Genomic DNA, 24,279 nt, shown 5'->3' with positions numbered 1-24,279 from the left:
AACAAGTGAAACTGAAATAATAATTGAACTGATCATTTCTGTCTTACGAAGGTATCTGTGAAAGCTTCGACAGCTGCCTCAGTTTCTTCAAGTCAAAGTGATGCTAAGGTAAGTGAAAAAAGAGTAAAATGTGAAATACATGGCAACTGCCAATGACAGCAAAGGAACTGCACAAACAAACCGATTTAGGACACCTTCGCAGATCATTCATCAAATGCCTTTCAGATATCAAAACAGAGCAGTTCTGAACTCTATTACCCCAACCTGTGTTTCCCATATTCCCAAAATTCATCCTTCAATTCAGCAAAATCATCTCATACTTTAGCCAAATCCAGGCTGCAAGAATAACCCATCACACCCTTCCAGAAGCAGACCAAACTCTAAACAATGCTTCCAGTCTTTTATTCCAAACATCATCACATCTGTCTGATCTTTGCCTGTACCGTGCTTCCCCACATGTGTGAAAAACAAACTAATTCACAAAAACAGATTTAAAATTCACCAATCAGTGATTGTAGAAACTACAGTCATAATTATCCCACTTCACAGTCCCAGTGTCGAGGCTGCCCTCCAGGAGGAGGAAGTCGGGAAATTACCGCTTAAGTGTAAGCAGCAGTTGCCTGGGTTGTTTTCAGTAACATGTTTCACTGCTGTCAGAATGTTTCAGATGAGGTTTGTCACAAATTGAAAAAATGTCTTTTATTTTTAAAGGGTAAAGATGCCTTTGACCTGCTTTCAGAAATGCTCCCATCAGAAGCACCAGACAATTCAGCTCCTAAATACACTGGTCCTGCAGTGCAGGTACAAAGAAAAATTGTCTCCTAATACTTTTAGGGCTGGATTTTAACTCAGGTGCGGGCTGGTGTCGTGTTATCCGACTTTCGTATTTCCCACACGAATCTAAATGGTTGTGGGAGATTGATGCAATTTTAACTTAATTGGCCAATTGATTTCCAACGTTTGGGAAGCCTTTGCAAATGGGTTTTTCATGACTGAAAGTCTGCTCTGATGACTGTGGTGTATGTAACCTGTTCCACCTTAAGAGAACTTAAGCCTGTTCCACCTTAAGAGATGTACTACTTTCTCTGGCTGCTGTATACGTAATACCGGTGGTGACCACCGGTATATAAGTACTGTGTAGTGATATTGTATTTAGTATAGTCCTGACCTCCAACTAGTAAAGACCTGTTGAACTTTATTCTTGTAGTCTGTGTCAGTAATTAATCTTAATACAACTGGAACACACAGACTTAACAGTGGCGACGAGTCCGATTCTTACCCTGCGGCAGTTTATATCCACGTCGGCTTCGTCCACAGAACGGGCGTCGAAGAGAGGCATCCACCCTCATCACCCTGCTGGAAGACACGTCGCGCGGCAGGCATCGAGAACCCGGAGTGCAGAAGACATCCTGAACTCGAAGCCTCCATCAGCGGCAGTCAGCTATCTTCTTTCTACCTCGGTTGTGGGTAAGCCGGTCAGCGACACGAGCAGAAAGTCGGCCGCGTTGGCTGTACAGACGGGGGGAGGAAGACGGAGGAATAAGGGCGGTGAGATCGATCGTGACCGGAGATAAGGGCCGGGCCGCATTCGGGCCGAAAGGCGCAGCGCGGGGACATCGATCGCGGCTGGTGATAAGGGCCGGGCCGCTTTCGGGCCAAAAAGGCGCAGCGTCTGGGGCGACTGAAGGCGCGAGAGCCGCGGTGAAGGCGAACGCAGCCAGTGCTAATAACCGGGCTGCAAGAAGGGCTGCGAGGCGCGACATCGGGGAAGCGCGAATGCCCGAGGGAGCCACGGTGAAGCGGTGACAGCGTCGGGGGAGTTACTAACCACTGGGAAAGGGGAGCAGCAGCGGCACGCCAAACGCCATTGCAGCCAGTGGGTGAAGACCGCCAAGCGCGGGAAAACCGCCATTTTGTAGGCGGAGGACGAAGACAAGAGCGGGAAGCCGCCATCTTGGGATAAAATAAATTGCAACAATGCCTAAACATGGGAACATTGATACCTTTGATAACGACATCGAGGATTGGGCCATGTATGTAGAACGCATACAAAATTATTGTAAAGCAAATAAAATCCCAGATGCAGAGAAAGCACTAACTTTATTGAACTTAATGGGTGCAAAGACATACGGGCAATTGAAACACCTTTTATCACCAGATGAACCGGCGGATAAGACGTTCGAGGAGATTGTTACTGTCCTGAAAAATCATCTAAACCCCACGCCGCTGATGCTAGCGGAACGATTTAAATTTTACAGCAGAAGGCAGCTGAAGGATGAAAGCAATGCTGAATATTTAATGGAATTGCGTAAGCTAGCAAAATACTGTCAGTTTGGAACGGGACTGACAGAAGCGCTAAGAGATAAATTTGTGTGTGGATTATTAAAAGAAGATACACAAAAGCGACTGCTCGAGGAGAATGAGCTGACGCTTGAGAAAGCGGTCACTATGGCAGCAGCACACGAAGCCGCAGCGAGAGGCACGGCAGTAATGCAGCTATGGTCACCGGAACTCAGTACAAATAAATTGGGTTTGAGTACTGTAAAATGTTATCGTTGTGGAAAGACAACACACGATCAGAACCAGTGTTGGTTTAAAAACCAAGAATGCAGAACGTGTGGCAGGCTTGGCCACATAGCTAAAGTATGCCGGTCAGGAAAGAAGACCAGCAACAAAAAGTCACCGGAAGGAAAATACATAAAGGTGCACAAGGTGACAAAGACCAGTTCGAACAAACAGAAGTCAGATTCAGACGCTAGCAGTAATGAACTGGGTAGCTTAAGAGTACACAACGTTGGTAAGGATGCAGATCTCCAGACAATTTGGGTCACTCTTCAGATAGCAGGAGTCCAAGTAAAGATGGAATTGGACACTGGATCGGCATTGACGGTCATGAATAAGAAAGATTACAAAAGGTTATTCCAACATATTCCCCTACGGGATACGGAGATTATATTGAAAACATACACGGGGCAAAGAGTGTACCCCATCGGAAAGATAGAGGTAAAAGTGGTCCACAAGGGCGAAGAAAGCCAAGTAATGGACTTATATGTGCTACCTGAAGGAGGTCCACCACTACTGGGACGGGAGTGGATTAGGAAAATGAATATGGACTGGCACTCCTTAAAAGCACTAACGGTAGATTCCGGGGAAACAGATGTCAAACCTAAACGATTGTCCAAAATATTGGATGATGCTAAAGAGGTGTTCCAGCAAGGACTGGGAACACTGAAAGGAATTACGGCAAACATCAAGATTGATGAACATGCACAACCAAAATTTTTCAAAGCCAGACCGGTACCCTATGCAATACGACCTACTGTAGAAGCGGAACTGGAAGCGCTAGAACGTTCAGGTGTACTGTCTAAGGTAGATTGGAGTGAGTGGGCTACGCCCATTGTTCCCGTTATGAAACGTCCTTCGAGCAACAAGCCAGGAGAACCAGGGAAGGTTTGCATCTGTGGAGATTTCAAGATCACCGTTAATCCGGTGCTTCACACGGTGCAGTATCCGCTTCCGTGGATTGAGGATATTTTTGCTTCGTTGTCTGGCGGGAAACACTTCACCAAGATAGACCTGGCGCAGGCGTACTTGCAGATGGAGGTTGAAGAAGAGTCACGCCAGTACCTCACGATCAACACGCATAGAGGTTTGTACCGGTATAATAGGCTGGTTTTTGGAGTGGCATCGGCTCCGGCAATTTGGCAGAGGGCCATGGAGCAGGTATTACAGGGAGTTCCAGGCACACAATGTTACCTGGACGATATTCTGATTACAGGTGATGGTGATGAAGAACACCTCGCAAACTTGGAACTGGTGCTCAACAGACTGAAAGAGTATGGACTTAGAGTTAATCGGCAGAAATGTGAGTTCTTTCAGAAGCGGATCTCGTACTGTGGTCATGTCATTGACCGGGAGGGGCTTCATAAGTCTCCTGACAAGATAGAGGCAGTTGTAAAGGCTCCTGCTCCGGATAATGTCTCTCAGTTGAGGTCGTTTCTGGGCTTGATTAACTATTACCATTAGTTTCTACCAAATCTATCCACGGTACTGCACCCGCTGAACGCTCTTTTACAGAAGGGGGTACCATGGGAATGGAGCGAAAACTGTAAGAAGGCATTTCGCAAAAGCAAAGAATTGATCACCTCAGAGGAAGTGTTGGCTCACTTCAACCCGACACTGCCTATTCGGTTGGCTTGTGATGCTTCTCCATATGGTATTGGGGCAGTACTCTCACACAAGTTGCCAAATGGCACGGAAAGGCCAGTTGCGTTTGCATCCAGATCATTGACCTCCGCTGAGCGCAACTGTGCGCAGATCGATAGGGAGGCTCTCAGCCTTGTATGGGGAGTGAAGAAGTTTAATCATTACCTGCAGGGCCAAAAATTCACACTTCTGACAGACCATCAGCCGTTGGTATCCATTTTTAACCCTAAGAAGGGTGTTTCGGTGATGACAGCACAGCGACTCCAGAGATGGTCCCTTTTCCTAGGGGCACATCAATATCAAATAGAATTCAAAGGTACAAAGCAGCATGGCAATGCTGATGGGCTGTCGCGCCTGCCACTACCTGAAGCAGAAGAAACGACGAAAGTTGACCCTGTTGAGTTATTTCATTCGACCATCATCGAGTGTTTACCAGTCACCAATGCAAGTATTGAAAGAGAAACCAGGAACGACCCGACACTGTCCCGAGTTTACGAGGTGACAGTGAAAGGATGGCCAACACATGGTGATCCTCTGTTACCGGCATTCTCGGCAAGGCGAGACCCGCTGTCCGTCTGCCATGGTACTTTGATGTACGGGACAAGAGTGATTATTCCTCCCAAGTTACGGGAAAGAGTTCTAAAGGAACTGCATGAAGGTCATCTGGGGGGAGTTAAGATGAAAAGTCTTGCTAGGGCTTATGTATGGTGGCCGGGCATTGACCAACAGATAGAGGAGTTGACAAAAAGCTGCGCTGGGTGCCAAAAAGTGCAAAATGCACCTCTGATCGTACCGCTACACCCATGGGAATGGCCTTCAGCCCCATGGCAACGCATACATATTGACTTTGTTGGTCCATTCATGGACTCCATGTTCCTAATTGCGGTGGACGCACATTCCAAATGGCCAGAAGTGATCAAGATGAATACCACTACTTCAGAAAAGACAATTGCGGTGTTAAGAACAATATTCGCAAGGAACGGATTGCCAGAACAGATATGTTCGGACAACGGACCACAGTTCGTGTCGGAAGAATTCCAAAAATTCTTAAAGAAGAATGGGGTGAAACATTATACCTCTGCCCCATATCATCCGGCGACAAACGGGTTGGCCGAGAGATTTGTCCAAACATTCAAAAAGGCAATAAAGGCCATGAACGATGATCAGATTCCGTTACAACACAAGGTGGACAATTTCCTAATGGCATATCGAAACGCCGCTCATGCAGTGACTAACCAAAGTCCTGCCATGATGTTTTATAACAGGAGGTTGCGGTCCAGGTTGGACTTGTTAAAACCAAATGTGCGGAGGGAAGTGGAAAACGAACAGTTCCAGCATATTAATAACAAGTCCACTCGAAGTTTCGACGTAGGACAACCAGTGTTGGCAAGGGGCTATGGAAACGAAAAATGGCAGTCCGGAACAATTCGGGCCAGACAAGGACCTCTGATGTACACAGTAGATATTGGTAACAATGTGATAAGGCGTCATGCGGATCAACTGGTAGAATCAAGAGCAAGGGTCGAACCCATGGTTGCGACAGAGACAACTGTGGAAGACGTTAATGAACCTGAAGCATCTACCTCGGCAGGGACTGTACCTGATGATGACGTCCAATACATAGGAAACCAACAAGAAGAGTCACCTCAGCAACAAGAATCAGAGACCACTGAAAGGCGTTATCCAAACCGAATCAGAAGGCCTCCTGAGAGACTGAACCTTTGAACTGTTTATACCTGAAGTTATATATGTATATATGTTATTATGTTATGTTAAATGGGGATATGACTGTTAAGCTAAAAAGGGAGGATTGTGGTGTATGTAACCTGTTCTACCTTAAGAGAACTTAAGCCTGTTCCACCTTAAGAGATGTACTACTTTCTCTGGCTGCTGTATACGTAATACCGGTGGTGACCACCGGTATATAAGTACTGTGTAGTGATATTGTATTTAGTATAGTCCTGACCTCCAACTAGTAAAGACCTGTTGAACTTTATTCTTGTAGTCTGTGTCAGTAATTAATCTTAATACAACTGGAACACACAGACTTAACAATGACGTCATCATTGCTGCTGCATTTAAAGTCCACAGCAAGCCTTACTTCTTCTGCAGACTGCCAAGCTTCTTGCCTGTGCAGTGTTAGGGAGCTACAGCTAAAATGACAAGTGGGAAGGCAAGATCAGCTCCTCGCTTTGACGAGGCAGCACTGCAGGCATTAGTGGATGGGGCTAGGGCCAACAGGGAGGTCCTGTTCCCTTCATCAGGGAGGAAGAGGCCTCCCACTCAGACCAAGGCAGTGTGGATGCAGGTGGCTGAGGAGGTCAACTCCTTGGGAGTCACCCGCAGAACCTGGATACAGTGCAGGAAAAGATTTCATGACCTTCAGTGCACTGGAAAAGTGAGTATGAATTTCCCATCACCCTCAATCTGATCCCCATTGCCTTTCCTCACCAGCACTCAGCTTTAGCAATCTCTTCCTCCACATCCCACTTGACACTGACCTCCATGCACCCTTACCCAATCCCTCTCTCTCTATGCTCACATTCACATAACTATTCCACCATGCAGCCCTCACACTCCCTATCACTCTGATGCTTTGAACACAACTGACAACACACAGGGAGGGCCCTTGGTCTTGCAACCTCAGTCCATCTTTGTCTCCTTCTAAGTATTTATGCCATGCAATCTCTACACTCACTCCTTCATTCTCACTCAACCTCCACTTGTCTCCCTCATTGCAGGAAAAGAGAGCTCACAACAAGAGAGAGTGAGCCTGGACAGGAGGGGGGCCACCCTCAATAGCCCTCCTGACCTCCTGGGAGGAGGCCGCCCTGGAAATCATCGGCATGAGGATGATTCGCGCATGGGGGACGAACAGACGGGTGCAACACAGCAAGCTGGTGACAGAAAAGTTTCCCATCTCTCTCTTTGACTTTGCATGAGTTGCTGATAACGATTGTGAAACTGTAACAGATGGACTTATGAGCATCTGCAAAAAGCTATGTGCATGTAGCCTTTGCATCACATCTCTGACTCTTCCTTTTACTCCCCCACAGGACCATCACAAGCATCTGTCCCCCCTAGCCAGGAAGAAGAGGCTGAGCAGCCAGACTTCTCAGAGGAAGCTGCAACCTCTGAGGGCGCAGCGTCAGCAGAATTCAGCGCACCCAGCACCAGCGCAGACACTCACACCTCTCTGTGGGACTTTCGGGACATAGAGTAGTGTTGTCACCTGGTGTATCACAGCTCACAAGTGAGCATCAGCAGATTGTGGAGACAGGGACAGAAGTGGAGAGTCCTAGTCGGAGGGCGCAGGACTCTGCCACTCGGCTCAGCAGCATGTCGACCCTCTGCCTCTGGGTCCATCCATAAGATCAGAGGTGATGGAACACCAGGCACGGATGCAGGAGTCTCTGGCAGGTTTTGTCTCTAGGGTCGCTGCGAGTGTGGAGCGAATGGAGGAGTCCATAGCGAACATGAGCAGAGCCTTTGTGGAGTCATTGGCGCATCAATGCATCACCATGGAAAGGATGGCAACCTCCGTGGAAACGATTGCTACCTCCATGGTAAGGCTGGCTACCGTACAGGAGAGGATGGCTACGGTAGAGGAGAGGAGGGCTACGGCCATGGAGGAACTTAGTCACCAGGGTATAGAAAACATGGTCATTGTTCAGAATAGAATGACATCTCTTGAGGAGCGATGGGCATCTATTGAACAGAGAAACCAGACCTTCATGGAAGTTCTTCTGAGTAGGACTGCCATTGCAGATACGGGTCCCCATGGCCCCCGTGATGTGCAGCAAAGTTCTCTCCAGCCACTTGGAGACGCTGAGGGGGAGCTGACCCATGAGAGGGAGGTTGATGGCATACCTCAAGGAAGTGGGGGCTCCTCTCCAAGCGCTCACACTTCCATGCCACTGCAGAGCCCTCGGTCAGAGCCCCACCAGAGTCCACACCCAAGTGAGATGGACGTCTCAACCCCTGCACAGCCGCAGGAGCAGCAGACTGTTGACGAGCCCTCACAGGCTCGTCACCCCAGAGGACGCCTGCCAAAGGTGTCAAGACAGGAGCAGCAGCAAAGTGAGCAAGGGGCCTCCACATCTGCTGAAGCCACAGGAGAAGCACTACGTAGGAGCACGCATAAGAGGAAGATAAAGCACAAGTAGTCACAAGGGTAGTTACTTGGGTGGAATTTTGTGTTTAGTGTAAAAATGCCATCACGTCGTGATTGTACATAAAAATTCTGTTGGCCAATGTTGCAGTTGTGGCGTCTGTCATTTCGCTATTGGGACTTCCACATTGAGGCCTTAGGAATACTTGCAACTGTCAGTATGGTGGTCGGAGGGTTAGGAATCCTCTGGTTCTTGGCCATTGTCAATGCTCTGGTAAGTAGCTGCGAGGCAGAAGTGTTTGATTGACTAGGCTAAGCAAATCTGGCCAGGATGAGTGCGTTCCTTGCATCCCGGGCAGCAATGTTCTTGTGTAATGCTGCCGCTGGTTAATGGGCCTCTGCAGGATGTTCGTTTTCGCCCTCCTCCTCCTCCTCATCTGAGGAGGATATGTGAGGAGCCACTTGGTCCTCAGGAATCTGCAAGCCACGACGCTGTGCCATGTTGTGAAGTGCACAGCAAACCACGACAATTCTGGAGACCCTGGCTGCTGAGTACTGCAGGGCTCCACCTGATCTATCCAGGCATCTGAAGCGCATCTTCAGCAAACCGATGGTTTGCTCGATTATGAATCTGGTGGAAATGTGGCTGGAGTTGTAGCTCTCCTCAGCTTTGTTGGCAGGCCTCCTCAACGGCATCATCAGCCACGTCCTCAGGGGATAGCCCTTGTCTCCAAGTAGCCATCCGTTAAGTTGGTCTGGTGGACTGAATAGCGGAGGCACACTAGACTGGGACAGTATGAAGGAGTCATGGCAACTGCCAGGGTACATGGCACAAACATGCAAAATTTCCTTCTTGTGGTCACACACCAACTGAACGTTGAGGGAGTGGAAGCTCTTGCGGTTGACAGGAATACCTGGATTGCGATGGGGTGCCCTAAGGGCCACATGTGTGCAGTCAACGACGCCCTGCACCCTTGGAAAGCCTGCCAGATGAGCTAATCCAACCACTCGCGCCGTGACACTTGCTCGATCCTTGGTGAAATGGATGTGATTGTGCGCGAGGGCAGAGGGCATCGGTTACCTGCGTGATGCAAGTGTGTGCGGCCACCTGGGAGATGCCGCTGATCCCTGGAATGAGCCTGAGGCAAAAAAATTGAGTGCGGTGGTGACTTTGACGGCCACTGGTAAGGCCTGTCCAGCTGGTCCTCTGGGCAGCAGGTCTTGCTGTAGCATTGCGCAGATGTCATTCACTACCTCTCGCGAAAGTCGGAGCTGCCTTTGGCACTGCTGCTCAGACATGTTGAGATAGGTGAACCTGCGTCTGTAGAACCTGTTTGGGGTGTATCTCCTGCGCCGACAGGCTTCCAGGCGCTGGCCCCTTCTGGCCTGTGCAGCCTCAGGTGGGTGAGCAGGAGCCTGGCGCTCCTGCTGCTGCTGCTGCTGCTGTTGCTGGTGCTGCTGTTGTTCCTGGTTCTGCTGCTGCTGCGGCTGGTGCTCGAGCTCCTCTAATGCCCAGATGGGAAGGAAATAAATGGCTCCCATGCTTCTGGTATATGCCTCCATTGAGGAAGCGCTGAGTGAAGGTGGCGAGAGGGGTTTCCCAGGAGGCCACACTGGAGATGGGTGTGAGGCTGCAACCTTCCACAGGTGTGGTTAAGCCTTGTAAAAGTTGCCCCAGGCCTGAGACCACCAAGTCCTGCCACCTGCAAATCATGCAAATGATGGCTGATCAAATCTCCTCTTTAATGGTTGACCTGCAGTAGATAGTCAGCAATCCAAAAGTGCTCCCGCCAGCTTTCACATTCGTGATTCCCACCAGGCGTGTTTTACGTGGCAAAAGGGTTAAAGTTGCAAGAGCCTGTTAAAATAGAATTATAGAGGCCATTTAGTAGTAATTAAGGGCCTTAAAGACCAGTCCCGCCTGTTGGATGCGGGACAGAGTCCGAACCATCAGTCATGCCTGAGTTAAAATTGCTTGGAGTCGGGAACCAGGCGGGGGGGTCCTGCCCGGCAGTTTTTGCGATTTTAAAACCCGCACGCCTCCAAGCCCGACTCAATGAAAATCGAGCCCTCAATCTTAATATTTATGTGAATTTTGGTTTTGAATAATTATATTTCTCATATTTTCAGGAATCAGATGCTACTAAGAAGAAAGCTGAACGAGTGGGAGAAACCGAAGGATCTATCCCACCTGAATACAGATTTAAAGAGCAACCTGATCCCAAGGTTCGATCCAACAATCACTTTGAGCCAAGTCAATAATTGTTTCAAAAATTTCGTATTTTCAAAATTTATCCATGTATAAAATATCGAGAAAAAATTCTACAACTGTCTAATGTAAAAAACAAACACTTAGATAATGTTGCAATAGTAGAAATGATGCTAATATCATAGGTCATAATGAATCTGACAGAGAATTACACGGTAGAAATTGCAGAATAATTAAAACTGAAATCAGTGCACACCAATACCCTCCATTGATTAATCCTGCTACATAATAACTAAATGCCTTTGCAGTTCAACTTATTGATCAACTGAGGTTCACACAGACGTCATGCGTCAATGCGCTTTAGAATGCTGAAGTATTTTGCCATATTTATGGCACAGTGTCCGCTGTAGCTCCCTCGCCTCTGAATCAGAAGGTTGTGGGCTCAAGTCGCACTCCAGGGACTTGAGCACACAAAGCTAGGCTGACACTCCAGTGCAGTATGAGGGAGTGCTGCACTGTCGAAGATGCCGTCTGTCGGATGAGACGTTAAACCGAGGCCCCTGCTCTCTCAGGTGGACGTAAAAGATTCTATGGCACTATTTCGAAGAAGAGCAGGGGAGTTATCCCCAATGTCCTGGCCAATATTTATCCCTAAATCAACATCACTAAAACAAAAAGATTATCTGGTCATTATCACATTGCTGTTTGTGGGAGCTTGCTGTGTGCAAATTGGCTGCTGCGTTTCCTACATTACAACAGTGACGACACTTCCAAAAAGTACTTCATTGGCTGTAAAGCGCTTTGGGATGTCCAGTGGGTGTGAAAGGCGCTATATAAATGAAAGTTTCTCTTTCTACCTTGCTGCTTTACCAGCTGCTTTCAATTCTAAATAATATTGATGCCTCGAAGAAAACTCTGATGAAGTTTGTTTCTTGCAACAGGGTAAAGGTAAACTGGCCTCTTCATCCACTGTTCCAGGAGCAAAACCAAAGGTAACAGAGAAGGTAAAACTAAAATATTTTAGTTCTTGAAGGAGCATTTTGTTCCCTGCAGTAAATCTCTTCAGGTCACCATTCCATAAATCAATGATATTTATGCCCTTATTATATTCAAGGCAGTGATGGAAGTTTATTAAAGGAAACCTCTTCACTTAGTGCCAGGGTTAGGATCAGCAGTGATAATCCAGTTATTGTCCCAAGATTGGAGGACCCCACACTCACACATTCTAAGGTTTGGAAGAAACAAAAAATGGTGAGTGTGTGTGGCTTCCTACTTATTGTTGGGCAGCAGGATAAGAGAAACATAAAAGTACTTGCAACATAAGGAATGTCAGAGCTGAGAAAAGGAAATTTGGCTCATCAAAAACTCATTCCCATCCCTTCTCCTACCCTCCGAGCATTTTTTTTATGTTTCTTTAACTATCAGAATGAAAAAAATATTTGAAAACATCGCAGGGTTAATATAGTTTTGCACAAGTTCCAGTTTCCAGATTTTGTAAATTTAATGGTTAAACTCAGCTCCATCTCGACAAAATGGCATCTCATTATTTCTCTTTCTTTCAGATGTGCTGAGGTACTGAATATTATTCTTTAATTGCACATTGGTTCTCTCTGTGATTTCCAATGTCAGCGGCGATGTTTTATGGAAATGTAAAGTACAGGTCTAACTAAACCCATCAGAAGGACGGAACTGTGTGAGATTATCCACCACTCTCTCTAGCATGTTCCAGAAGTGGGATTGACAGACGTCACTGTTGTATCTATGCTTTAATGCGTTCAATCAAGCATGTAGATACGTCGAATTAAATCAGAGTCAGGCAGACAGGCTTCTAACTGTGATCTTTACTTTATTGGTAAAAATGGCTGACTGCAGCTTTCCCGGGTAATTCCCACAATGCATTGCACATTATATTACCGTATTAACTGGTGTTAAACTCTCACATTACATTACCGTATTGACTGGTGTCAAACTCGCAATCAATACACGACATCCCCCTTTTCCTTGGAAACAAACTTGCAGTTTACAAACAGTTGCTTACAATAACACTGCATAACATATTTGGTTTATAAACTTTTTACAAACTTGTGTCTTACCATACAACTAAATAATTCCCAGGTTTAAACATTTAACATCACCCATGCAGTTTATGTTGTGACATAATCAGACAGTCTTTGGGGTTTTCTTTTAACCCTTTGAGGTCTGGCTGTATTGGGTATGTCTGACATGTTGGTGTCAGTGGGTATTGCCTGTGTCACAGTGGTATGTGTGTCAGGGTCTACTATACTGTCCTCAGTCCCTTGTGTTTCCTCCTGCTCATGGAGTGTCTCCTTTGGTCCATTGGTTCTGTATTTCTTCACAAACGTAGTGTTTCTCGAGTAGCGTGCTCCTTCTGGAGATTCTACTACTACTTGACTCCCTGTTTTACTCAAACCTTTGTGTGGTGTGGCATTAAAAGGAGTGGTGAACTTGTCCACTTTGTCCTGCCGTACCAGCACCGTGTCGCCAACTTCCACCTCTGAGTATTGTGTTCTCCGCTGTTCATCTGCGTACAGTTTGGACTTGCCTTTTTGTTCTGCGTCCCGGTCACGTACTTCCATGTCTGCGCGCGACTTTGTGATGTCTGGCAGCTTTCCTCTCATTTTCCATTTAAAGAGCAGCTCTGCTGGGCTCTTTCCTGTTGTGGCATGGTCAATGCTCCTGTACACAGTCACATATTTTCTAAGTTCACGTTTCCAATCTAGTCCTTCTGACTGAGCAATTCTGATTCTCTTCATCAGCGATGCATTCTGGCGCTTGACTTCTCCGTTAGCCTGAGCCCATTTTGCTGTCGTTTTCAGGTGTTTGATCCCATTGTTTTCACAATATTCTTTGAATAATTCAGATCTGAATTGGGGACCATTATCAGATTTGCAGGTGATTGGCAAACCATGATGGCTGAAGACTGACTCTAAGCTATCAATAACCTTCTCTGTTGTTGTGGAGGTCATGATGTCGTATTCATAGTAGCGACTATAATAATCAACTACCACAAGAATGGAGTGGTTGGATGGCAAGGGTCCCAGTAAGTCTACAGCTACATCCTGCCAGGGGCCCTCCGGTAATGGTGTTGGTCTCAACGGTTCAGGTGGGTCGGGTCTGGCTACTATCTGACAGCCGTGGCACACTTTACAGTGTTTTTCAGCTGCCTTGTCCATGCCAGGCCACCAAACCTTGGTTCTGAGATGTTGCTTTGTTCCAACTATTCCCAAGTGTCCTTCATGTGCTAACACCAGGGCTCGTGCATGTAACACTGTAGGTAGCATGATGCGTGTTCCCCAAAGAACTAGGTACCCCACTACGCACAGCTCGTTTGCAATTGCTGCATAAGCTTTACAGTTCTCAAAATATCCATTTGTGATTGCCTTCCGTACCTCAATCAGCTCTGGGTCGGTAGCAGAGGCTTCCTCCACCTCTCTAGTAGTGAGTGCTTTTGGAGTTGCACTCACAGCTACAAATCTCACATATTCATCTGAGCCGTGAGAATGTCTCTGCTGTTTTGCTGTCTCGCCCAGCAATCGTGACAGTGGGTCTGCAATGTTTTGCTTGCCTTGAATGTGTATCACCTTAAAATCGTACGGCTGTAATCTAAGTACCCATCTCTCTATACGGGCACAGGGTTTAGAGTGTGGGCCGTCTATCACTTGCAATGGCTTATGGTCAGTTACCAAGTTAAATTTTCGGCCATACACATATGGATGCAGCCTCTCACAAGCCCATACAAGAGCTAAGGCCTCTCTCTCTGTTTGAGAGTATTTCCTCTCACAGTCTGTTAAACTACGACTTACATAGCACATTGGCACCTCTTGTCCCTGTTGGTTCTGAACTAGTACTGCGCCTAAACCTACAGGACTGGCATCTGCTATCACCTTGGTTGGTGCGTCCTTATCAAAATATGCTAAAGTGCCGGCTCTGGCCAACTCTTCCTTGAGTGCACTGAATGACTGTCTCTGTTGTGATCCAAATTTAAATGGTGTGTCTTTCCTCGTCAGGCGTCGCAGTGGCTCTGATAGCGTTTCAAACTGCGGGATGAATCTGCTACTGTATCCAACGAGTCCCAAGAAACTCCTCACCTCTGTAGCATTCTCTGGTTCCCGAGCTTCTGCCACCGCTAGCACTCTCTCTGTTGTTGGTCCGATGCCCTTTTCAGACAACAGGATTCCCATGAAAATCAATCGGTCCATGTTGAATTGACACTTCTCTGAGTTTAGTGTCAGTCCACTTTCCATTAGTCTGGTCATGACAGCGTGCAGGCGTCTGTCGTGCGTTTCCTGGTCGTGTGCATGCACGATAATGTCGTCTGAGATGTTTTCAACACCCTCTATTCCAGCTAAGGCATTAGCTATCTCGTGCTGATATTGCTCACTAGCTGAAGATACACCGAATATCAGCCTCTTGTACCTGTATACTCCGTTATGTACTGCAAACGTTGTGATTTCTCGTGACTCAGGGGTCAGGTCTAGCTGGTGATAACCCCATTTCAAGTCTAGCTTACTAAACACCGTCGACCCGTTCATACCTTGGAGTATCTCATCAACGGTGGGGATTGGATATCGTTCCCTCACTATTGCCTGGTTTGCTCGTCTCATGTCTAGGCATAACCTTACATCCTTATCCGCTTTTGGTACAATAACCACAGGATTTACCCATGGGGTGGGACCAGTTACAGGTTCGATAATGTCCATGTCCCTCAATTGTTTTATTTTGGCTTCTACTGCCCCCCTTAAGTTGAATGGTATACGCCTGAGTGGCTGGGCCACAGGCTTCACTTGTGGGTCGATATACAAACTGATCTGTTTTGTGTTCAGCCTTCCTACTCCCTGGAACACCTTTGGATACCACTGTTCTAGTAGCTGTCTTACATCTACCACAGCTGAGACATCTGCGCCTATTTTTAAAACTCCCAGTTTCATGGCTGTCTCCCTTCCTAACAACGGCTCTCCATGGCCTTTAACCACAATGAACTCCGCCTGCTCAGTTCTCTTACCTATTGTAATCCCACATGTGAATACACCTTTAACTGACAGTGGTCGGCTAGAAGCATAAGAGAATAACTTTCTCTCTGTCTTAGGGACATCTGACTGACACTTAATGTGTTCTGACTTTAATCCTTCCCATGTATTCTCATCTATCACATTATTAGTTGCACCCGAATTAATTAACATTCTCAGGTTTACTCCCCCCACACAAAAGGTAAGTCTCTCTGTCACGTTATTTCCAGTAACAGCAAATGCAAAGTCATTTTGTTCCTCTACATTGTTCACACTGTGTTTCTTTGTACCCTTTGTGCAGCATACTTTGGAGAAATGATCCTTTCCCTTGCACTTATGACACTTTTGTCCGCGTGCTGGGCATTTCGGATCTCTGCCCATGTGGTCTGTGTGTCCACATCTGTAACATTTCCTTTCGTTCCTATCGCCATTTCCCTTTGGTTTCTCCGTCGAGCTTTTCGTATAATACCCTCTTTTCTGTGTAACACGACGAACAGTACCTGTCTCCGCCTTCTCTGTACATGACATGGCTGACATCTGCTCCTCGACGTTTTCACATTGTGAGGCCAATTGCAACGTGCAGGCGAGCGTTAGACCATGCCCTTCCTCTAGCAATTTCCTCCGCACATAGGCTGATGTGCACCTACTCAGGATAGCGTCTCTTATTTGATTATCCGCATCCCCCCCAAAAGCACAGTCTTTAGCAGCCTGCCGCAAGCGAGTAGCAAATTGTTGCACAGTCTCACCTGCCTTCTGGGACAACTTATGAAAAGTCTGTCTAGCAAATGCTGCGTTGACCTGGGGCAAGAAATAGTGATTCAAAGCACTAACTGCCGCCGTGTAGTCTGCTGGCTCTCCTGTGTCCGGTAGAGTCGAAAAGATATCCTGGACATCTGGTCCTGCTAGGTGCAGAAGTAGAGCTCTTCTTCTCTGCTTTGTGGCAGCTGTAGAGGTATCGTCGATAATGAGTCCTTTGCCGTCGGCATAAAGCTCAAAAGACGTTAACCACCTCGTCCATCTTCGACCCAACGTGGCTGGCTCGGTGAAACATGCAAAATTTTGAATGCCGGTCTTCTCCATCATAGCTAACTAAACTTGGGCAACTACCTTTTCAAAAAGATTCTGTCCGTTATCCTCGTCGCCAATGTTGTATCTATGCTTTAATGCGTTCAATCAAGCATGTAGATACGTCAAATTAAATCAGAGTCAGGCAGACAGGCTTCTAACTGTGATCTTTACTTTATTGGTAAAATGGCTGACTGCAGCTTTCCCGGGTAATTCCCATAATGCATTGCACATTACATTACCGTATTAACTGGTGTTAAACACTCACATTACATTACCGTATTGACTGGTGTCAAACTCGCAATCAATACACGACAGTCACCTCCCCATCCTTTCCATTGGATAACATGACATGTGAGAACCTAAAGGGAGAAAAGGAAAATTGTGCAGTTAAGGGCCATTGCTACTAATGTATTTGCTTCTGAATTAGTGCTTCAGTATTGAGGATTTGAGGCCTTTGTATATGTTTTCTTGAAATATCTTTGAGATGGTTTAACTACATTAATCGTATTGTTATCGCAGAGTATGACAGAAGGTGACATCCTGGATACTCTGTCAGCAGACTTTGTCAGCAGCTCTCCAGCTCAAATTTCAAAATGCTCAGTTGAAACTTCTCGTGCTGCACCACCGCCCTCTATGCAGGAAGAGGTATGGCTCCTATCTTAAACTGTTAGAGACTGAAGGTGGAGAGGGTTGGGAATTTTTAGGCCACTTCCTGTTTCTGGCTTTGCAATCTGATTGGTTAGAGATAATCACATGACCAATCAGTGCAAATGGTTTACAGAGAATAATAAGGAAAGAAAAAGGGTAGATTTTGAAACTGTTTGATAGTGTAAAATGGGTGGTTGTGAATCGGCAGCCCGCTTTACATCTTTCACAATTTTTTATTTCCTTTGATTTCAATGGAAATAAAAATCGGGAGAGGTGTGAAACAGGCTGCTAATTCACAACCACCCATTTTACAGTATCGCACAAAGTCAAAATCGACCCAAAGACTCTACAATGCCACCCTCAATTATTTAGTTCTAAAAATGTAATTTTGTTTAGTAGAAGCAGCAAAATATATTTTGTAAATTATGCTGCTTTTTTTCTGTGGATTTTTTTACCCTCCAATCAGGACACATATTTCCTCAGGCCGTTTTCACCACATTTTCTCCTCTTAGATATCTCTGAGGCCAGAAATTAATTGGGAGCGGCCTCCTCCTAGATTCATACCGCCAGCACTGTTACTTCATCGGAGAGGGGCACAGCAGGCAGCAAATGACGACACACTCCCTCACTTTGCTTGGTACAAACCCGGCAGTTAAACAGAGATTGCACCCACGAGGCCACCTTGCAGTTCTGACCCTGGTGGAGATTATAGGGAGTTAGCTTGATTAGCATTGGACCAGCGATCACCTGCAGCAGTACAGCTGGATCTCAGGCACCCACCTCCCCCGTGCTGCTGTAAACTGTTGTCTGCCAGCTGCCTTCGCCCCAAATAATGGGGGAACAATAGATAAAATTGATAATGCTCTTTCCACCTCTTTGGAGATCCTGTCCACTTCTCTACCCTGTATTGTTTTCCCCCAATGGTGCCCGTTCCTGTCCTTCTGCAGGCCAGAACACCTCCAGTTGGCAGTCTTAAACCATGCCATATATGTGCCGGGGAAGTGTGAACTCACAGCATAGGCACTCCTTGCTCCAGCCTTGCTCCAGCTGACATAACTCGCTTTTTTGGGAGTGGCCAACTGCTCCGTCCCGTATAAGGCAAAGTGGAAATTTTCATTCGAGGTCAGGACACAGCATATCCAAATCCATATGAAAAATATCCCTTAATCGCGTATTTATGTTTTAGATGTTTTCAAGCTTTCCCTACTTTAGGTGATCAGGTACAGTGGCATCTTTGGTCTCAGTGACACCAGATTGGATGTTACTAGATTGTACTTGCGAAGACATCTAGCACTCATTCTAATCTCAAGTTGTGTGAAATGACTGTTGTCTTACCCACATCAGAATGGGATAATGATGCTCCTACTGCAACACGAAGCAAAATAAGTGAAGGAGAGATTCACAGCTCTTCACTTGAATTTACTGAAGCCATATTTGCAGCTGAGGCATGAAGTAAAGTGTTGAGGCAGTGAGTTGGGAACCAGATTGGGACTAGAAGCGGAATGGGAATTTAAAATATCAAACTGCGACTTTCAGACCTGCCAGAATACAAGGAATGTTAGCTAATTCCTTTACCACTGTCGCAAGTGTTTTTTCTTTAAAAATAAGAGCTTGAGTTTGTTCTGCCCAAATGGTGAAGCCAACATCAAAATTTGAGGCAATTGTGGGGTTTGCACTTTTTTCAAATCAGGTCAGCAAACTATCTAAACAAAAGTATTCAGTGTAAGGAGAGTTGAAAAATATTCTGACTTTATAAGTTGTACTATACTTGCAACAGAAAACTCCAGCACAATGTGCTTGTAGAATAATAAAAATTTCTGTCCAGTTTAATCTTAATAATGTCGCGTAAAAACAATCAAAGCAATTAGTAACTTTCATAGTCCGTGCTGTAAACCGCAGTGGTTTACAGATTGCAGTAAATCCCCTTCCCTTCAGATTAGTCAAATAGTTGACGTCAGATTCCATTTAGCAGAGTTCTGAAGGATATTGCTTGTGTGCTGGATCTCAAATTTAATTTAAGTTTACAACTGATATAATATCACATTTAAGATCTTACAGTAAAGGTGGTGGAAATTGTTCTGGAAACCTGGGTGTAGCCGAGGATGAACAAGTGAACCTGAAATAATAATTGAACTGATCATTTCTGTCTTACGAAGGTATCTGTGAAAGCTTCGACAGCTGCCTCAGTTTCTTCAAGTCAAAGTGATGCTAAGGTAAGTGAAAAAAGAGTAAAATGTGAAATACATGGCAACTGCCAATGACAGCAAAGGAACTGCACAAACAAACTGATTTAGGACACCTTCGCAGATCATTCATCAAATGCCTTTCAGATATCAAAACAGAGCAGTTCTTTACTCTATTACCCCAACCTGTGATTCCCATGTTCCCAAAATTCATCGTTCAATTCAGCAAAATCATCTCATACTTTAGCCAAATCCAGCCTGCAACAATAATCCCATCACACCCTTCCAGAAGCAGACCAAACTCTAAACAATGCTTCCAGTGTTTTATTCCAAACATCATCACAACTGTCTGATCTTTGCCTGTACCGTGCTTCCCCACATGTGTGAAAAACAAACTAATTCACAAAAACAGATTTAAAATTCACCAATCAGTGATTGTAGAAACTAAAGTCATAATTATCCCACTTCACAGTCCCAGTGTCGAGGCTGCCCTCCAGGAGGAGGAAGTTGGAAATTACCGCTTTTAGTAACATATTTCACCGCTGTCAGAATATGTTTCCGCTGAGGTTTGTCACAAATTGAAAAAATGTCTTTCATTTTTAAAGGGTAAAGATGCCTTTGACCTGCTTTCAGAAAGGCTCCCATCAGAAGCACCAGACAATTCAGCTCCTAAATACACTGGTCCTGCAGTGAAGGTACAAATAAAAATAGTCTCCGAATACTTTTAGTCTTTGAATAAGATTCCTGTTACTGCATCATATGTTGTTCGGTTTCTAGGTAGAGCTAATATACATCTGTACACATGAAATCTGTCTGTTGGTAACGCTGTCCTGTCCCCAGTCCAAACAACAACAACTCGCATTGATATAGTGCACTTAACGTAGTAAAATGTCCCAAGGTGCTTCACAGGAGTGCTTTAAACAAAATCTGACACCGAGCCACATAAGGAGATATTAGGGCAGGTGACCAAAATCCTGTTGAAAGAGGTAGATTTTAAGGCGCGTCTTAAAGGAGCAGAAGGAGGTGGAGAGGCTGAGGGAAGGAATTCCAGAGCCTTCTCTGTCAATTGCTATAGGCTCTTATAGGTAGCTTTTTCAGTGCCTTGAATCATTTGATTAATGTTAAGTTGATTCACTTAACTCAAATTATCATTTTACTGAAGCACAGAATATGGACATTCAATCTTCATATCTATGTGAATTTTGGTTTTGAATAATTATATTTCTCATATTTTCAGGAATCAGATGCTACTAAGAAGAAAGCTGAACGAGTGGGAGAAACTGAAGGATCTATCCCACCTGAATACAGATTTAAAGAGCAACCTGATCCCAAGGTTCGATCCAACAATCAATTTGAGCCAAGTCAATAATTGTTTCAATAATTTTGTATTTTCAAAATTTATCCATATATAGAACATCGAGAAAAAAATTCTACAACTGTCTAATGTAAAAAACAAACACTTAGATAATGTTGTTGCAATAGTAGAAATGATGCTGATATCATAAATCATAATGAATCTGACAGAGAATCACAAGGTAGAAATTGCTGAATAATTAAAACTGAAATCAGTGCACACCAATACCCTCCATTGATTAATCCTGTTACATAATAACTAAATGCCTTTGCAGTTCAACTTATTGATCAACTGAGTTCACACAGACGTCATGCATCAATGCGCTCTAGAATGCTGAAGTATTTTGCCATATTTATGGCACAGTGTCCGCCATGGTCAGTTGGTAGCTCCCTCGCCTCTGAATCAGAAGGTTGTGGGTTCGGGTCGCACTCCAGGGACTTGAGCACAAAAATCTAGGCTGACACTCCAGTGCAGAATGAGGGAGTGCTACACTGTCAGAGATGCCGTCTGTCGGATAAGACGTTAAACCGAGGCCCCATCTGCTCTCTCAGGTGATTGTAAAAGGTCCTGTGGCACTATTTCGAAGAAGAGCAGGGGAGTTATCCCCAGTGTCCTGGCCAATGTTTATCCCTAAATCAACATCACTAAAACAAAAAGATTATCTGGTCATTATCACATTGCTGTTTGTGGGAGCTTGGTGTGTGCAAATTGGCTGCTGAGTTTCCTACATTACAACAGTGACTACACTTCCAAAAGGTACTGAATTGGCTGTAAAGCTCTTTGGGACGTCCGGTGGGTGTGAAAGGTGCTATATAAATGAAAGTTTTTCTTTCTACCTTGCTGCTTTTCCAGCTGCTTTCAATTCTAAATAATGTTGATGCCTCGAAGATAACTCTGATGAAGTTTGTTTCTTGCAACAGGGTAAAGGTAAACTGGCCTCTTCATCCACTGTTCCAGGAGCAAAACCAAAGGTAACAGAGAAGGTAAAACTCAAATATTTTTGTTATTGAAGGAGCATTTGGTTCCCTGCAATAAAACTCTTCTGGTCACCATTCCATAAATCAATGATATTTATGCCCTTATTATACTTAAGACAGTGATGGAAGTTTGTTAAAGGACACCTCTTCACTTAGTGCCAGGGTTAGGATCAGCAGTGATACTCCAGTTATTGTCCAAGATTGGAGAACCCCACACTCACACCATTCTAAGGTTTGGAAGAAACAAAAAATGGTGAGTGTGTGTGGCTTCCTACTTATTGTTGGGCAGCAGGATAAGTGAAACATAAAGGTACTTGCAACATACCTTGCAGTGCATCAGCGGGAGAAATCTCGGCGGGAATTGTGGAGCAGCAACTATAAAAAGGCCCCAGAGGCTCAGGTAAGCCTCAATGCATCAGCGGGAGAAATCTCGGTGGGAATCGCGGAGTGGCGACTATAAAAAGGCCCCAAGAGGCTCAGGTAGGCCTCAGTGCGTCAGCGGAAGAAATCTCAGTGGGAATCGCGGAGCGGCGACTATAAAAAGGCCCCAAGAGGCTCAGGTAGGCTTACCAATCTCCAATCTCAGAGGGAGAGAAGTAAAAAGTAATCGAAGTGTGACGTCACCAGAAAGCAGGTACGTGATTGGTTGGTGAGTATTTCTCTCTTTCTAAACTTTAACTCTGTGGTTTATAGTTTCTAAAGTGTCTGTGGTGTAGCGGGGACTGTTTCTAAACCAGGACCCTTAAATATACTATTTAACTGTAGTGTAATTGGTGGGACTGATTTGATTTAATTTAATTTGAATTAATTAAAGGGTAAGTCATGGCAGGAGAGCCCGGTGCCGTGGTATGCTCCTCCTGCGCTATGTGGGAACTCAGGGACACTTCCTGTGTCCCTGACAACTATGTGTGCAGGAAGTGTGTCCAGCTGCAGCTACTGGCAGACCGCATTGCAGCGCTGGAGCTGCGATTGGATTCATACTGGACCATTCGCGAGGGTGAGGACGATGTGAATAGCACGATTAATCAGTTGGTCACACCACAGGCAAAGGTTGGACAGGCAGAAAGGGAATGGGTGACCAACAGACAGAGTAATAGGCACAGGCAGGTAATGCAGGGGTCCCCTGTGGACATCCCCCTTTCAATCAGATACACCACTTTGATTACTGTTGGGGGGGATGGCTTATCAGAGGAAGGCAGCAGCAGCCAACTTCCTGGCACCAGGGGTGGCTCTGCTGCACAGTACGGGAGGAAAAAGAGGGATAGAGTTATAGTAATAGGGGATTCTATTGTAAGGGGAATAGATAGGCGTTTCTGCGGCCGCAAACGAGACTCCAGGATTGTGTGTTGCCTCCCTGGTGCAAGGGTCAAGGTGTCTCAGAGCGGCTGCAGAACATCTTGGAAGGGGAGGGTGAACAGCCAGTTGTGGTGCATATAGGTACCAACGATATAGGTAAAAAGCGGGATGAGGTCCTAAAAACAGAATATAGGGAGTTAGGAGGTAAATTAAAAACTAGGACCTCAAAGGTAGTAATCTCAGGATTGCTACCAGTGCCACGCGCTAGTCAGAGTAGAAATAGAAGGATATTTCAGATGAATACGTGGCTAGAGGAATGGTGCAAGGGGGAGGGATTCAAATTCCTGGGACATTGGAACCGGTTCTGGGGGAGGTGGGACCAGTACAAACCGGACGGTTTGCACCTGGGCAGGGCCGGGACCGATGTCCTTGGGGGAGTGTTTGCTAGTGCTCTGGGGGAGGGTTTAAACTAAAATGGCAGGGGGTTGGGAACCTGAGCAGGGGGACAGAGGAAAGGGAAACGAGGATAAAAGCAAAAGATAGGAAGGAGAAAAACAAAAGTGGCAGTCAGAGAAATCAACAGTTTAAATCAAACATGGCCACAGTAAATAATAATTCTAATAGGTCTAAGAGCATTAAAAAAAAAGCCTGAAGGCTTTGTGTCTTAATGCGAGGAGCATTCGTAATAAGGTGGATGAATTAGCTGCGCAAATAGAGGTAAACGAATATGATTTGATTGGGATTACGGAAACTTGGCTCCAGGGTGGCCGAGGCTGGGAACTCAACATCCAGGGGTATTCAATATTCAGGAAAGGGAGGTGGGGTAGCATTGCTGGTTAAAGAAGGGATTAACACAAATGTGAGGAAGGATATTAGCTCTGATGATGTGGAATCTGTATGGGTAGAACTGAGAAATACCAAGGGGCAGAAAACGTTAGTGGGAGTGGTATATAGACCTCCAAACAGTAATGCGGAGGTTGGTGACGGCATTAAAAGGGAAATTAGAGAAGCGTGCAATAAGGACACAGCAGTCATCATGGGTGACTTTAATCTACATATAGTTTGGGCTAACCAAATTAGTAACAATACTGTGGAGGAGGAATTCCTGGAGTGTTTAAGGGATGGTTTCCTGGACCAATATGTTGAGGAACCAACCAGAGATCAGGCCATCTTAGACTGGGTATTATGTAACGAGAAAGG

General features: G+C 45.6%; 1 protein-coding gene across 29 annotated transcripts in view; it reads left to right on the top strand.

Moving 5' to 3' along the window:
- cast (calpastatin) overlaps positions 1–24,279 on the top strand; it is a 337,875-nt gene that overhangs the window by 239,359 nt on the left and 74,237 nt on the right. For 22 of the 29 annotated variants that reach the window (XM_085988220.1, XM_085988200.1, XM_085988210.1 and 19 more), the window contains 9 exons: positions 52–108; positions 712–801; positions 10,448–10,543; positions 11,468–11,530; positions 17,141–17,266; positions 19,426–19,482; positions 20,058–20,147; positions 20,690–20,785; positions 21,727–21,789. In XM_085988220.1, coding sequence (XP_085844346.1) covers positions 52–108; positions 712–801; positions 10,448–10,543; positions 11,468–11,530; positions 17,141–17,266; positions 19,426–19,482; positions 20,058–20,147; positions 20,690–20,785; positions 21,727–21,789 — 738 coding nt within the window. The remainder of the gene's footprint in view (positions 1–51; positions 109–711; positions 802–10,447; positions 10,544–11,467; positions 11,531–17,140; positions 17,267–19,425; positions 19,483–20,057; positions 20,148–20,689; positions 20,786–21,726; positions 21,790–24,279) is intronic. The other 7 variants (XM_085988382.1, XM_085988241.1, XM_085988182.1 and 4 more) reach the window with 5 other exon arrangements.

This window comes from Somniosus microcephalus, chromosome 1, assembly GCF_052327205.1.
Source record: "Somniosus microcephalus isolate GS21.2 chromosome 1, FLI_Smic_1.0, whole genome shotgun sequence".
NCBI classification, from domain to species: Eukaryota; Metazoa; Chordata; class Chondrichthyes; order Squaliformes; family Somniosidae; genus Somniosus; species Somniosus microcephalus.
This window is presented reverse-complemented; position numbering and strand designations above follow the sequence as displayed.